Below are 15,134 nucleotides of genomic sequence, written 5' to 3'. Positions count from 1 at the left end.
GGAAAGCCTGATTCAAACCTCTTTATGGTATTCTATGTATAAATGTTTGTTGCTTAGCGATTCCAAAAGTAATCTGAATTTTCTAGCAGTCGAATTCGAAGATCATGTGCACCGACACTTTGAAAATCAGTTAATGTTATGGGCAGTCAGGAAATTATCTCAAAAATTATGACAAAGTTCTCAAGAGCGATAGAAGTCTCGAGTACATAATTTAATTGTTTACGAGAAATGCTAAGCGATTCTGGAAACAGCACGATGGAAAAATCACCATCATGATTTTGTTACATATCCCGAAGCACTCAGCAACTATATTGCAAGGACTTCAGCCTGGATGAACCAGGAAAGGATATGTACCATGCATGTTCCTATAATGTCACGCACAACGGAAAAAATAACTATCAAGATTTTGTTACATATCCCGAAGCACTCAGCAACTGTGTTGCATGGACTTCAGCCTGGATGAACCAGAAAGGATATGTAACATGTTCCTATAATGTCACACACAATGTAAAAACTAGTAGTAATCAGAGATTATGAGAGTGCGTTCGACGCTTTCACTTTAATATATGATTATACATCGTAAATAAATGATTTCACTAGCTGACTTTCAACCTTTGTCCATTGCTAAAATCAACATTTTTCAGCAGCAACCGAGGTTTTACAGTCAGATATGCATAGTGTCAAAGTCCATGCTTGTGAAGAGGTCACGATTTGTTGATACGTTGCGTGACGCTGCCAGTTTCTGTAGTCTCTCAAGTTTCATAGAATATTTAAATTACGTACATTATTCTAAGCTAGCATTTGCAGTCGCGTACTCGTTTCGCGACTAATTCGAGTGTTTCCCCTGATGAATAAAGTAGTCTTATGGATCTTACCTTCAGAGTACTTTTCCACCGATTCCAAACAATAAAATTTCGACCGGATAAAGACTGAGCTATCTGTCGCGACTGGAACTAATCAACAAATGCAATCCAAATGTAGCTGTTCCCACGGTTATCATCCCCAAGCCAAATCGTGTTAATAAACAAGGACAATTCCCTCAGATTGCGATAAATGCTGCCGTTGAAGCGTTTAAATTCGCCAAAATCTAACGCTGAGAGCACATAATAGCGAGGCGTACGGCGACTGAATGGAAAGAAGTCAAAAAAAGATCCATCGGAAAGACGACCTCACATGGCCTGCTAACATACTCACATGTTCGCCACATGTCTTATCACATGTCTTAGCATTAAATGGTACCAGTTTACTGGCCGTGACATGCCCCTGCAACAATCAAGCGGGGTGGCCATTTTGGTGTCCTTACAGGAATATGTTTTTTTTTCAGTTTAGAACCGTGCACAGGGAGACCAACTCTGAAAAGCCACAGGTCAAAATTAGGTTTGCGTTCCACTTCGTCGAACGCAATAATCATGACGATTTTGTTACATATCCCGAAGCACTCAACAACTGTATTGCATGGACTTCAGCCTGGATGAACCAGAAAGGATATATAACATGTTCCTATAATGTCACACACAATGTAAAAATAATTATGACGATTTTGTTACATATCCCGAAGCACTCAACAACTGTATTGCATGGACTTCAGCCTGGATGAACCAGAAAGGATATGTAACATGTTCCTATAATGTTACGCATTGCTGAAAAATTATGTGGCTTTTGTAAAATATATGGTGATTTTTGTCTTTTAGAAAACTAGTGTACCAGGGACCTCAGTCCAGGGTCTAACCCACGAATAAAAATAGTGATTTCACATTTTAGTGGCTATCTAGTCCCCATACAATCTAAAAGCATAACAATACGGATAAGTTGTGATATAAATAAAGGATTAATCGGATGACTTAACTTAGTGCGTTCGGCTTGTTGAGTCTTAAAGCTGTTATCTTGATTTGATGCTCTAGGAGGTTGGTCACGGGCAGCACTAGCTGAAGACACTTTGTCGGTTCTCTCCGTCGTTTTGGGTGAATGAATTCATGTATAAATCAATCGTGGTTGTCGGTTTCGTTTGGCTTTCAACAACTGTTTCATGGTTTAAGCGACAACCAATCCAAATGAACAGGCAGGGCCGATTCTTTGTTGCCCTTCCCGTGAAAAGAAAACCCGCGCATCTAACTCCTCGAGGCAAATTCGATTGGAAACTGGCTCAATTTCGCACAAATGCGTCAGCAGAAATACCATATCTTCTAACTCAGAGACAAATCTCGTTTTGTCTCCGTTTTCAACGACCGATGACGGGTTTATTCGAAGTCGAAGTCTTTAGTATATATGACCGCGCAATATTCCCGCGTTGTGAAAATTTATTAGAAAACATCAATTGTGTGGCCAGATCATATCTGAAAATGACCAGATACTTTTGTACACAATTAATGTCTCTCATTGAAAGCAATTATCGCAAAACCACAATAGAACCGCAAAATTCTTGCGACGACAGCAACATAACACATAAATGACGTCACCCCATAGCAACCAGACCTGGCGAATATTTGAGCTTCCGGTTAGCTCTGGCTCCTGATGAGAAAAACAATGTTGAGCCCACAACGATTTGTAATTATTTCAGCTATTTTAATTTAAAATGGAGAACATTAATGCGTCACTTTTCAGGCAAATATTAGGTATCAACTCAAATCTAGTAATCCACCATGAATAGGTCAAAAATGGTGTCGAAGGGCTGATATATCAACTCTGGGATCAAAAGCTTGAAGCGAATAAAAATAAATATTAATAACAATCACTTAGCCAGCTTAGTCTGGATTTCAATACACAGACCATTTTTTGTCTACAGCACCTTCGAATTCCATGCAGGTCTTCCATGTACACTGTAAGTGCATTAGACTATTTTTGATGATGAAAAATCTTTGTGGTTTTATTTACCCATAGTTGATTGAGGGAAATGGTTAGAAAACTTGCCAAAGTTCTTTCTTGTGTGTTTTTGTTTGCTATCTGGGGGTTGACCCTGCACAAAACCTGGCAAAATACAAAAGGTGGTTACATGTGTTCACAAAACTAACCAATAGAAGCATTGCGATTATGTAATTTATGCATAGTCAGTGAGCATGAAACTAAAGATGTGCAGGGTCAAGGGACTACCAACATAAATCTTAGCCTGTTTGTTTGCTTCTTTGATGTTTACTGGCCTTCCTAACCATTTCCCTCTATTAACTATGATTTACCAGATTCAGTGACACATCCCAGCAGTTTGATGACATGACGATGAGGCCTGAGTTTCTTCATCACTTCAAGTTCTGACAGCAAATCATTTCTTTCTTTCTCCGTAGCGTTATCTAGGACAAATAGGTTTATTCATAATTCAAAATAAGGTAGGAAGCAATGAATAAGTATTTATTATTCTGCAGTGCATTTAGTACCTTTTAACATTTTGATCGCCACTGTAACTGTTCCGTCTCTCCCTCGAAGCTGTGAAGCTTTTCCTTGCGCCACTTGTCCAAAAGCACCCTTACCTATTATCTTTTCAATGATGATGTTTTCTCTTGGAACTTCCCATGAACGAGTTCCTGGGTGCAATGGAGCATATTCATTTATTTTTGAATAAGGTGATATTTCTGGGCCTGTTCCTCCTTGGGACTGTACAACTTCAACTAAGGCCATGTATTGGCTTGGAGCATGATGGTTCGTAGTTTTAACGTTTACATTGCTTCCTTCGATTTACACCGCCTCGTTCTGAGTTTGAAAGGAAAAAATCACACTCCGATTAGTCCTATGGGTCTGGGGAGGGAGTGTGTGTGTGTTAGTTGTTGGGGGGGGGGGGGAGTGAGGGAAGGCGCGGCAAAGGTTCATAAGCAGAGTCTAAACCTGCACGGTATACAAAATACCGAAAAGCTCCCCTGGGGAGTGTTATTAAATTTGTATTGTATTGCATTGCATTTCATTGTATTATTACTCAAGGGCGGTGAAGCCGTGAGAGAACTTGTTTCATCACCAGTCCCGTCGCGGCCTCGCCACTCATGTTCCCCGCCAAAACAAAATCCCTCGCGCAATAAATTACAACAAGTGTCAACAAGGCTTTGTAGTGAATTTTGAGTAATCCATCTTAATTACTTAGGGCCTATTGACTGCCACTTTAAGAATTACGTGTCGCACCTAGTGTTAACTTCAAACTTACAAGTTGAGCTCCTCTTTCCCCCAGAGCAGCTTTATCCAATCTAGAACAGAACAACACATCCAACATCAGATACATCATCTTGATTTTAAAATCGTGAGAGGAAGCAGGTTCTCTGGTTCTCCTCCATCCACAAATTTCAACACTTCTTAATTCCAGTTCCATTTGGAAACAGTGGAAGAAGAGCCACTACCTGGCTGTCTCACTCGGGTAAATCCCGTTTTTAATAAGTCGGAGCAGTAACAGCCAGTTACGTGCACGGAAGCAGGCTTCTTAATGAGGGAAACTACTGTAATTACTGTTCTTCTAGAGGCAGTAATGGGGTTTTGGTCTGAATATGCCAGCATATCACAATATATCGCTTAACTACGAAATCTGTTCATATTGATTAATTCATATAGCTTCCTTTAGTCTAAGCAGTCAAAGCGAAATTGACTGTTCCTCACCATGTCATAAAAACATTACTTAATGGCCATGTATGCTTTACAGCCTTTGTCACATGCAGGGAATTGTAGTTCAGGTAATTCAGGTTATTTTAGAAAGGTAATCTATGTAACCATGCTTCTATTAGAAAATATTACATTAACGACTAGAGGCATATTTTAGGATTTTAGACCTTTCGAAGTACTCTTCGTTTGTTTTCAAATCAATGACACTGCCAGAACGGAAACAAGTTAATACAATGTGTTAATTAAAAAGTAAATATAGAAGTTAAAGTCGACTTACCGATTATCTCTTTGACCTAAGAAGGTAAAATAGTAAGAACCATTAAGAACCATTAAACCATAACAAATCTCCAGGATTATACAAAGTACCTTACTCTCAAAAAAAAAAACAAAAACAAAAACAAAGAACAGTATTTGCAAGGATTTTGGTTGCGTCTTCTAGTAAACCTTACTTAAATCCTGAACAGAGAATTAAGATTAAACTGCGACCCAGTTTAATTATATGCAGCTTCTAGCTCTTCGGCTAGGGAGCTATAGCCCATATGGGCGTGATATTAAAGGATGCATTTTACTTACGTTGTCGATGCTTCAGTATCATGTAGGTGATAAAAACAGTTAACATCAGGGCGAGAATTCCGATAACTGTTCCATATATATCGCCTCTATTGACTTCTGCTGGTTCAGATGGAACAGGTGTTGAAAAATCTAAAACTGAATAAATATGCAATACATTTAATCCTACAATGTAGCAATATGATGGCCGTTCAAACGATGAGGACGACGACGCCGTCGTCAAAGAAAACAAAAGCGAAAAATGCACTGATACTGATTTGCCTTTGAAGACTCCTGAGGTAAAGTTGACCTTGTGAGGAAGTAGATGGAAATTTCGAAAAAAACTGAATAGGAAACTAATAGATTTAAAAATACGTAAATAAATAAATAAATAGATAAATAAAAAGGACAATGAATGACTTGAAGTTACATGTAGCTACAGGTACAACACCATTTCTAATTCGAGGTTCAAATATAGTTAAATGAGGTCCATATGTAGTTTTAATGTAACAACAACTGACTTTTTATAAGTTGACAGCTGACCAATACTGGTTTTTCGATTGCAGGCTCAAGTCAGGTTATTACTCTGTGAAAGAAAGAGGGAGTACGCGCAAAGGGAAAATTTTGGTGCAAATTAACCTCTGGCGCGTTTTGGACTTTCCTTCTGATATATTCCTCGTACAATTGTCCCTCGGAATGCCCCTGATGTACTGCGTAAGTAATTTTTACAATCTTTACGTTACGCTTACAGTGGGTATAGTTTGTTAAAATTTAACTGGAAAGAATAGCAAAACCACACGCTGAACAATTACATGCTCATAATTGATCATACTTTGAGTTCCTGATCCAAGAAAAACTTGGCATGCCAAAACACTACCACTTATCTTCTCTTCTTTGTTTGTCTTTGCGAAGTTTTGGCTTCTTTTCGCTTTGATCAACCGGCCCTTTTCCGTCGCGACCCATTTTTTGTTTTTTGTTTTTTTTTTTTATATATATACAGGTAGTGCTTGAATGTTTAATTTATTTCTTCTCGGTTTTAGGCAGCCGTTTTTATCTCTGTCGGCCAAGCGTAGTTTTGTGCACCATTTTGCCGCAGTTTGGACATTCTTCTCTTGGTATTTTTTCTGTTTCCAACCTTTTACAGTGGTATTTTCTGTGGGTGTGAAGAGTGTGACATTGCGTGAATGTTTTCCCATACGCTTCACAAGGGTAATCACGAAAAGACCACACACTTGGTGACTTTTTTAATGACTGACCGTTGATTGCGATATATTTGCCACCTTCTCTGTTGCAAAAACGTTTCTCTTCTTGGGGAGTCGGCTCATCTGATTCAGCCATGCGTTTTGTGTATAAAAAGTACCCGCAAATGTTCAAATAGAAAATTTTTGGCGGGGCGCGTGACAGTAGTAGGTGGTGGATTGAATAAATACTGGCGAATTTTGAGCCCTTTTGTCAGGCTCAATTTTTTTGTTGTTGTTTATATTCATAATAACGGTTTACCATTCTTGCGGTCACACAAGCATTGTAAGATGTAACTTTTGGTGTGGACCTCGATGAATGGTTCGCACGCCCGGGCGCCTGAGGGAATCTCACAATCTGGAGGTCGGCAGGGAAGCAGCTTGCCATTTCACAAGCCTTTGAAGAAAAAACTTCGGATGTCTCTTTTTATGACGAAGACTAATTGGTTAGTCGGTTCAATAGGGTTTTCTGATTCAGCCGACATTCTTTAGGTGATAATGGGTAGCCGCAAATGTTCAAATAGAAATTTTTGCCGCCGGTGGGACTGCTAAAGTGTTTGTCGACCCTCGTGGGTCGAATAGATACTGGTACGGATACCAAGACGGCGAGGCTGCCGAGCCGGCGAGGTAGCCGTGCCGGTATCTATTCGCCCCGCCACCTACTACTATAGGCACAATCAAATGATGGGACATCTAATCCCTCCTCTCTGGTACTAGGGCAATCACATATGGCAGATATTTCTGATTTTCAAATATCCCCTACTAATGGAGAACCAGTTTCCCAAGACTGCTCCCAAGTACAAGAAAGATTGCAGTCAACAGATAATTTGCCCATCACACAGGTGCAACAACAGTCAATACAATTTGAAACATTTATTGAAATTAACACTTACAGATGAGCAAAAGCAGATTGAAAATGCAACAAAAGGGCAATCAATGATTGGTTTGAACAAAAGCAAAACAGGATAACTGCTAGTATCTGTAAAGATGTCTATTCTCATATGAACAGCTAAAGGTCAAAGATACCAGAGAGCCTCATTAAGAAAATAACAACAAAAGAGAAACCTCACAAGAATGTGAGCTATTTACAAGCTAAAGGCCTTAATTATAAAAGTAAAGGTATGATATACGGTATTGAAAATGAGTCAGTTGTAGCAAATTTGTAGAAAGAGCACCTGTGAACATTGCCAGATGTAAAAGTAGTCACAGTTCAAGACGTTGGCCTAATTGCGGATATAGACGGTGATTGTAACAGTTCAGTACCAAAATGGTAATACTGAGATAGGAAATGTCGAAATAAAATGTCTTGAGTCAAAGCAGGATGTTTCACCAGAGGTTGTCATCAAGGATCATCAGAAAGAAACAAGTTTTCCATTTCATAGAGAGAAACTCTCTTTATGAAGTGAAAGAAAAACACAAATACTGGTTTCAGTCGCAGATGTAGATGGGAACCACTAAGCTTCCACTGACTGATTTTGTTATTCTTACCAACTTAAGATTTCCCATTTTGGTTCTAAAGGTCACATTCTCATCAAGATGGTAATATGAAATAAAACCAAGATTACTTGCTTTTAAGGAAGAATTAAACCTTAAAAGGACTAGTTTAATATTTAGGCGCATCAAAGATGAAAATAATTGTCCGAGCTATATAACAGAACTTTTAACGAGAAACTCAGACCGACACACCAGAACCAGTCGCTATGGAAAATGTAACTTAGAGTGCCCCTCCTATAACAGAGAAACGGAAGGGGGGCGAACTTTTCAAGCCAATGGAGCAAAACTATGGAACAACATCCCTTTAGACATTCCCAAGAAAGACTCCATTGGCTCCTTTAAATCTTCTGTTAGAAAATATTTTTTGTCCAAAAATTCTTAGCTTAGTTTCTAGTTGTGCATATTTAGACTTTTATTTTTATCATATCTTTAAATTTTACCTGGATTCTATTTTGTAATTTTTATTATCTTATAAGTGTAAATAGTTTTTAATTTTTAACTTAGAATAGAAGGCCAGTGGTTCGTCAGTGTTTTGCTGTTATGTGTTACCCTCTGTAAATAAAGTTGCTACTTACTTACTTACTTACTTACTTGTAAAGCACGCAAAGAGGACAAATTATCAGATTGCCATATGGTAACAGTGTTTAGAGAAAGACCCACAAGTTCCGACTCCTGTTGGACAGGGATGGAAGATCGAGCATGAAGATGGTGTTGCCAAGTTAGTTGTTGGCTGGATGGACGTAAAGGCAGCACCAGAGGCCATACTTAAGCTATTAGCGTGTAACTGCACTAAAAAGTGCGTCGCCCCTAAATGTGTCTGTGTCACAAATGGCCTAAGATGTACTGATATGTGTAGGCTTGCTGAATGTGAGAACCAAGGTTCTGTTCAAGAGATCGAGAGTGCCGATGATGACGATGGAGTGGGCAGTGATGAGGAATATTAAAATGAACGCTTAAGAAGTCTCGCAAGTGCTTTCTATGTATGCTGCCTATTTATGCCAACTGGTAAATATATAAATTAAGTCACGTGACTCATTTACTTTAACGATATTCTTAGCTATACCCACGTTAAAGAACATCAGGGAGAACGTCAGAAACATTAAAAAGAGCAGGCTGAATTAAAGTGGATTGGAATGACTCCTAGTACAGTCTTACAATTGTCTGTTATGTAATAGTGCCATTTTAAAGGCCCTGGTCACGTGTCCAATGATGTAAACGACGGGATAAACTATACAAAAATATAAAAATGATATTTGTAAAGCAGTCATACTGTTGGGTAAGTGTTTTGCAGATCTTGATGGACATTTAAAGCAAATGAACACACATATATATGTCAAACCAACTTCAGCCTCGTTTCCATGCCCAAGTCGTGCTCTGTCACGTGACTAATGAAATGAACCATATGTAATTAAAAAATGTATGCGTGAAACAATGGTACTGTTGTGTATGTGTTTTGTTCATTTTGGTGGACAACTGAAGCTACTAAAGACAAAACAAGCTTCAGCCTCGTTCCCATGCCTGACCCATACTTTAAAAACCACTGTTATCCACTAGCTACCATAGAATCATTGCTATCATGCTTTTCCCCACTATTTCTGGTCGAATCTACTAGAAAACCACCATAAAACTTATTCACCCCGGATGATACCAACCAGCCCTACTGGCTCACGGACCATTACATGTACTTTCTACTTCTCCTAGACAGTACTTACCGTAAACATCACTGGAGAAGCCACACTCGTAGATACAGACTGTAAGCTGCATCCCGAGTTTGGGAACGCAAATTTTAGAAAAAAAAAGTTTTTGGAAAGACATGTATTAAAACTTAGCGTAGAACTACGGTAATAAAATGGTAACGAGTGAAATTAGGAAATAATTTCACGCGCGTTTTGGCAAAATTGTAATAATTTTCCGCGCCTTTACATGTAAGGTGAGGGAAATTATTAGAATTTTGACAAAACGCGAGTGAAATTATTTGTTAATTTCACGAGTATACCATTTGACAGTCTTTTAATATCACGGATGGCAAATTACCGTTACAAACTTGGGTTTTTTACTTTATTGTATTGAGAAATTTCGTAACAAACGTTGCCATGGCAATTTGTAATTTCACAAGTGAAACTACAAATTAGTATAGGAAATAGCACGGTTTCTAGGGGTATTTGGGATAAATACCACGAGTGATATGTCAAAATTCACCAAAATATCACGAGCTGCCGCGGCGAGTAATATTTGGGGAGTTTTTAAATATCACGAGCCGGTATTTATCCCAAATATCCCGAAGAAACCGTGGTATTTTTTGTTTATACTACAAGGCAAAGAAATTTCGCATTTCAGATAACACACATTTTTATTTAGTCACACGCAGTTGATTGGCTTTACAATAACATGTGATTAAACATGTGATCGCTTAAACATCACACAACTGTGATGAAACTGTACTCGAATGTCTGTAAATCTCAGTTCTAAAGAATGAAAGTTTTTAATAGGCTTATCAATCAAAGTTTAACAATCATCTGCAATCGATTCTGCCTGTGGAACACTGCACCTCGGCTCGGGAAACCTCTGGCTAAGCTGGTAGTTGATGGTCACTTGACAGCCGTGGAAATTATTGATTGTCGTCAACCGCTCTTCATTCATCATCAGCGTGTTCTCCACACCAGAGGAAAGGCCAATATTCTGAAGGGGACGGCGTTGGTTGGACGTGCTTACCTGACCGTCAGAGCTTATGATTGCGGAAATCAGCCATTGTTCATTCTCATCGGCTTTCTCGTAGTCGACTAAAGAACGCTCGTTTGTATGGCCAGTGACGCCAATAATTGCGGAGCGACGTTGGTTGGCAGCTTTGAGTTTCTTCACCAGCGTTTAGCGTGCACTATGGTTTGTGAGCCGTTTACCTTCAATCTCGCCCTGAACAGCCATAGATTTCATGAAGGAGTTAATGCTGTGGATCCCCATTCTCTGTCGCTTATACCACACTTGAGACTTAGGGCGCTCAATCACCGCGAGGTAAAATGGCCCACTGCTTTTCATTTCCTCGGGTCTGTGTGACAGGAACGTCTTTAGAAGCTTGACTGGACATCTTGGCCCACCAGTTGCAAACATTTTCGGCCGAACCACTCTTCTTTTTTTTCGAAGGTCGCCCTGACGCGTTTTTGTGGGTTATTCTTCCTACGTGATGTACTCGACGCCATTGTCGTCTTTACTGAATAAAAAATCTTCGACATACATGCCGAGTGGTGTTCCTGACAGCCTCGTGATCCGAAATGCTGCGTCAAAAGAAACCAAATTGTGGCCATTAGGGACTTCGGAGACTGGCTACCAAGGAGCCCTTTGGACCACAACAGCTCCTCATCTTCAGTGGTTAGTGCCTTTGATGCACGGGGACGTTTGCCGTAGCCCTGTTCACGGAGGAAGCGAGCTTTTCCTTCGAGTACTTTGCGACTGCTGACAAACTCTCTGTCCTTGGCAAAGAAAATTCTGCTGCCTGGTTCCTTTAAATGACGGTCCAGGGACGCTATGATTACCCGCAAACTGTCTGTCTCGTACTCTGAACCATCCTTTTTTCTCACCTCGGCGAAAAACTTCTGAAGCTTCTCGTCAAGTTCCTTAGCTTCGTGGCAAATAATATCTGGACTGTATCCTTCTTCTTCAGCCCATGTAGTCCAAACAGTAACCCAGGTCTTAGTGCTTTTCTTTGTGAACGAATTTTCTACATTTTCCTTAAACTGTTGTAGTACTTTCGCGTCACAATCTGGAAATCTATCCGCGATTATTTAAAATTAGAAACAATAATTTTCAGTTACCATGGAAACTGGCTGTAATTTTTACACGTAAGTATTTCAAATTTGGCTTAAATACTACTGGTCTTAGCCAATCACATTTCAGAAATTTCTCAGCCTGTAGTATAAACGCCGAAATTTTGCGCCATAATTAAGGAGTAATTTTCCATCCATGATATTACTGCGGAAACATACCAAGTTGCTAAAATCTGTGATAAAAACATTGCTGGAACTAACCTGTATTACTCAACACATAAACAGGATTTTGCTCCCCTGGTCGTCTCATATCCATTCTAAACCTGTATGACTTGTCAGCGTTAAGATCAGTCACTTTAAGTTCTGTCTCCGATGTACTCATACCACTTCCTCCTGGGACAGGCTCCCACTGACCCTCCCCTTTCTCCAGCATCTCAAGATTCAGAGTTGTTACATCTTTATCTGTCACTGTCCATGTCACTAGTATGACTGTGGCGTCATCTGCCATCCTTGCCGCTTCGACTACAAGAGAAACCGAGAGAGAGAAAACATTAAAATGCAATCATCAACAACAGTGAACACATACAACTGTAAAATCAATTCTTTCCAGAATTTCCAGACCTACCGCTTCCTCTGTCGGGTGGTATTGAAGACTCTGAAAAAGTGAACGAACAAAAGCAGATAAGAATATTTTCATATATGAAAAAAAGAACTCTCAATTTTTTTCCCCCTCGTACTTGGTGTCTTAACTTGTTTTGATGCAGACGCTTCACCCTTGCCAGCTTGATTTGAAGACTGGACAGTGAATTCATAATCTGTTTCAGGAAGCAGTCCTTGAATGGTGTGCATGTTATCGTCGGGGTGCCCCACAGACTGTTCCACAAAATTGGCGCCACTTCCCACCACACGATAATGTATTGTAAACACTTGACCATATCCACCACTGTAACCAGGAGTCCAGCTGACATTGACACTCACGGTTTTAGCGTCCTCAACTTCAAATGCTGCCAGTTGCACATCGATGGGTGCATCTGGAACCCCTTTGAACCAAATGATTCAGCATTTGAAACCTTTCAGTTTCCTTCTATAAAAATGTTACTAGCACAAATTATCTCAGAGGTAGAAATCAACCCTTTTCATAAATGGCTGCCAAATATATAATTTTTTTGTAAGTATTATAGACTGTGAGTAGTCCCTCTTTTTCTTAGTCCATCGAGCACGACCATAAATAAACCTCGCTTCCAGGATTTTGCACGGCCACTTTTTTCCTTGCGGTTTCCTTTTGCGTCAACCATGACAGACTAAGCGAAAGAGGGACTACTTTTAGTCGATAAGAATCAAAATTAGCCTGACTAACCTCGTTCGTGATTTGAAAAATAATTTATAATAAAACAATTTTACTCTCAAAAGAGTTGAAAAGACATTTGTATGAGAAGTCATTATGGAAAGAGTCTATGACCTAATTAAAAGTCTGTCTGTCAAGATGTGGCTACAATGAAATGGAAAGATGATTGTCTTGATGAATTTTATTAAGGCACACGCACAGTCCTGGTAGGAATATATAATACTGTACAGATACGAATCTTATTCTGAATTCTGAGATCTTCAGCCCACTTTTCACTCGTTTTGGGTGGGAGGGGCTCCATGCTGTTATTCAAAAGAGCATCATGCAATTTGTATTAACAAAGCATGAAGAACTAAGAAAATAAAATGGCTCTGCGTGAGGAAATAATTGTAAAGCAGAGCGAGAAAGTTTCCTTTCAAATGCCACTGGCAAATGATTACTCAGCTGAATAGTTACAAACAACTGCAGTGTACCAGTGGTCAAAGAGTGCATTCCTTTAGGAAGATTTGATCACGATTTGTGATTTAAGATTGAATCAAAACAACTGATGAATTCTTGTCTTCAATTGGGTGAATTCATTAGTTTCCTTGTTATCTATCTATCTATCTATCTATCTATCTGTCTGTCTATCTATCTATCTATCTATCTATCTATCTATCTATCTATCTATCTATCTATATACAATGTGGGAGGAAAAACACAAATAAACTACAAGTTCATCCCTACAAGCCTGTTTCGTGGTTGCCCACTCATCAGGGGATTTAATAAGAATAATCTTTACCACCGTTTATATACAATATAATTTACATAATATATGCAGCGCGAAATTTAACGGGTTAGTTGTTTCGTAGGAGGGCTTTGTTTCTGTGGCGGCAAGATGATACGAGTTCATTACGTTTGTTAAGTGTTGATAGCTCGGGTTGGCAGATGATAAGGAATTTTTCTTTAAGGCAAAGGTTACATCTTTTGCTTGAGCTGTTATACGGCGAGTGTGAGGAGAGAATGCGCCAGGAAATAAAGTGTTCGATGTCATTGTCTTTGAGGGTCCAGATGTGCTTGCTGAGTTCGGTCGAGTTTTTGTGTTTAGCGTGGCGGAATGATGCGGTGTGGTTTCTGTATCTAGTTTTGAAGTCGCTCTCTGTGAGTCCAATGTACGTTTCTGCCGTGTTGTTGTCTTGGTAAATAGCCAACGAGGTCCGTAGTGTCGAGTTGGCTATAACCAATCTCATATCCAACAAGCGCGAATGGAATAATTGTTTTATTAAATTCGGTGCGTTTGTATTCTTGGAAATATAGTTTAACTTTATTGGATTTTAATTTTACAAAACGACCGGAAGTCGATGTGACAAAAACAACAACAAGTGGGAAATCACATGACATGCGCGCCGTTTGTAAAATTAGTTGAATGAAAAATTTGAGAGCGAGGCAAGCGAATTTGCTGAATGAAATTGCAATCAAGTAGAATTCAAGAAACGTCTATCAAATGAAGGAGATATAACCTTGGTCAGAAAGTTTGAAAAGCGTTCAAGTTCGAGTCATGGAGAAGAGCCTAATAATTGTGCACTTGCACATGGCCATTGTAATAATGCTGCGGAAAACTTTGATCGCTATGTGACACAGACGTTGTGCCAAAATTATTCTCGACAAGATGTTATATATATATATATATTTTTTTTTATTATTATTATTATTTTGGCTCCCTTGATGCAGCGATATGAGTGACTTGAATCATGATCCAATGGCATATTCCAAAGAACTCACCCAAAAAGACTGACTGGTGAAATCGCAATGACAGTCATTGCTAAAAACATAATTATAAAGCTGCGATATTAATTCAACATACCTCTTTCACGAATGGTATACTGCTGGTTATCACTTCCTAACAGGTTGGTCGCAATACAGTAGAACTTCTCACCAATATTAGTGACAGTGACTTTCATGATACTGGTATCCCTCTCTGCAGTGATGCTCTTGACTTTATCATCATTTAATGAGCTTAGATCATTAATTGCATTAAGGTCTCTTTTCCACGACAGAGAAGGCGACGGCTTACCATTCACAATGCAAGTCAAATCAATTTGCTCTCCTGCAGCCCCTGGTATTTGTGTGGTTGTCGGTGTAGAAGTCACAATAGTAGGCCGAGCTGAAACAAAGTACAAACATACAGTTTATTTCTAACAAAAT

General features: G+C 39.2%; 1 protein-coding gene and 1 pseudogene across 2 annotated transcripts in view; both read right to left on the bottom strand.

Annotated features, from left to right (window-relative positions):
• Nucleotides 1-3,555: 3,555 nt before the first annotated feature.
• The window catches only part of LOC145492267 (hemicentin-2-like), a 74,060-nt gene continuing 62,481 nt past the window's right edge, over nt 3,556-15,134 (bottom strand). The window contains exons 10-17 of one of the 2 annotated variants that reach the window (XM_081471663.1): nt 14,794-15,093; nt 12,343-12,645; nt 12,231-12,260; nt 11,867-12,127; nt 5,140-5,274; nt 4,844-4,859; nt 4,121-4,160; nt 3,578-3,678 (exon numbers count right to left, since the gene is read on the bottom strand). In XM_081471663.1, the coding sequence (XP_081327789.1) occupies nt 3,664-3,678; nt 4,121-4,160; nt 4,844-4,859; nt 5,140-5,274; nt 11,867-12,127; nt 12,231-12,260; nt 12,343-12,645; nt 14,794-15,093 (1,100 nt within the window). In that variant the 3' untranslated portion in view covers nt 3,578-3,663. Of the gene's footprint in view, nt 3,679-4,120; nt 4,161-4,843; nt 4,860-5,139; nt 5,275-11,866; nt 12,128-12,230; nt 12,261-12,342; nt 12,646-14,793; nt 15,094-15,134 lie in introns of both variants that reach the window. The other variant, XM_081471662.1, reaches the window with a different exon arrangement.
• Nucleotides 8,366-11,855, bottom strand: LOC145492465 (uncharacterized; annotated as a pseudogene).

This window comes from Orbicella franksi, chromosome 7 (genome assembly GCF_964199315.1).
Source record: "Orbicella franksi chromosome 7, jaOrbFran1.1, whole genome shotgun sequence".
NCBI lineage: Eukaryota > Metazoa > Cnidaria > Anthozoa > Scleractinia > Merulinidae > Orbicella > Orbicella franksi.
The sequence above is the reverse complement of the archived record's forward strand: the minus strand, read 5'-3'. Positions and strand labels throughout refer to the sequence as shown.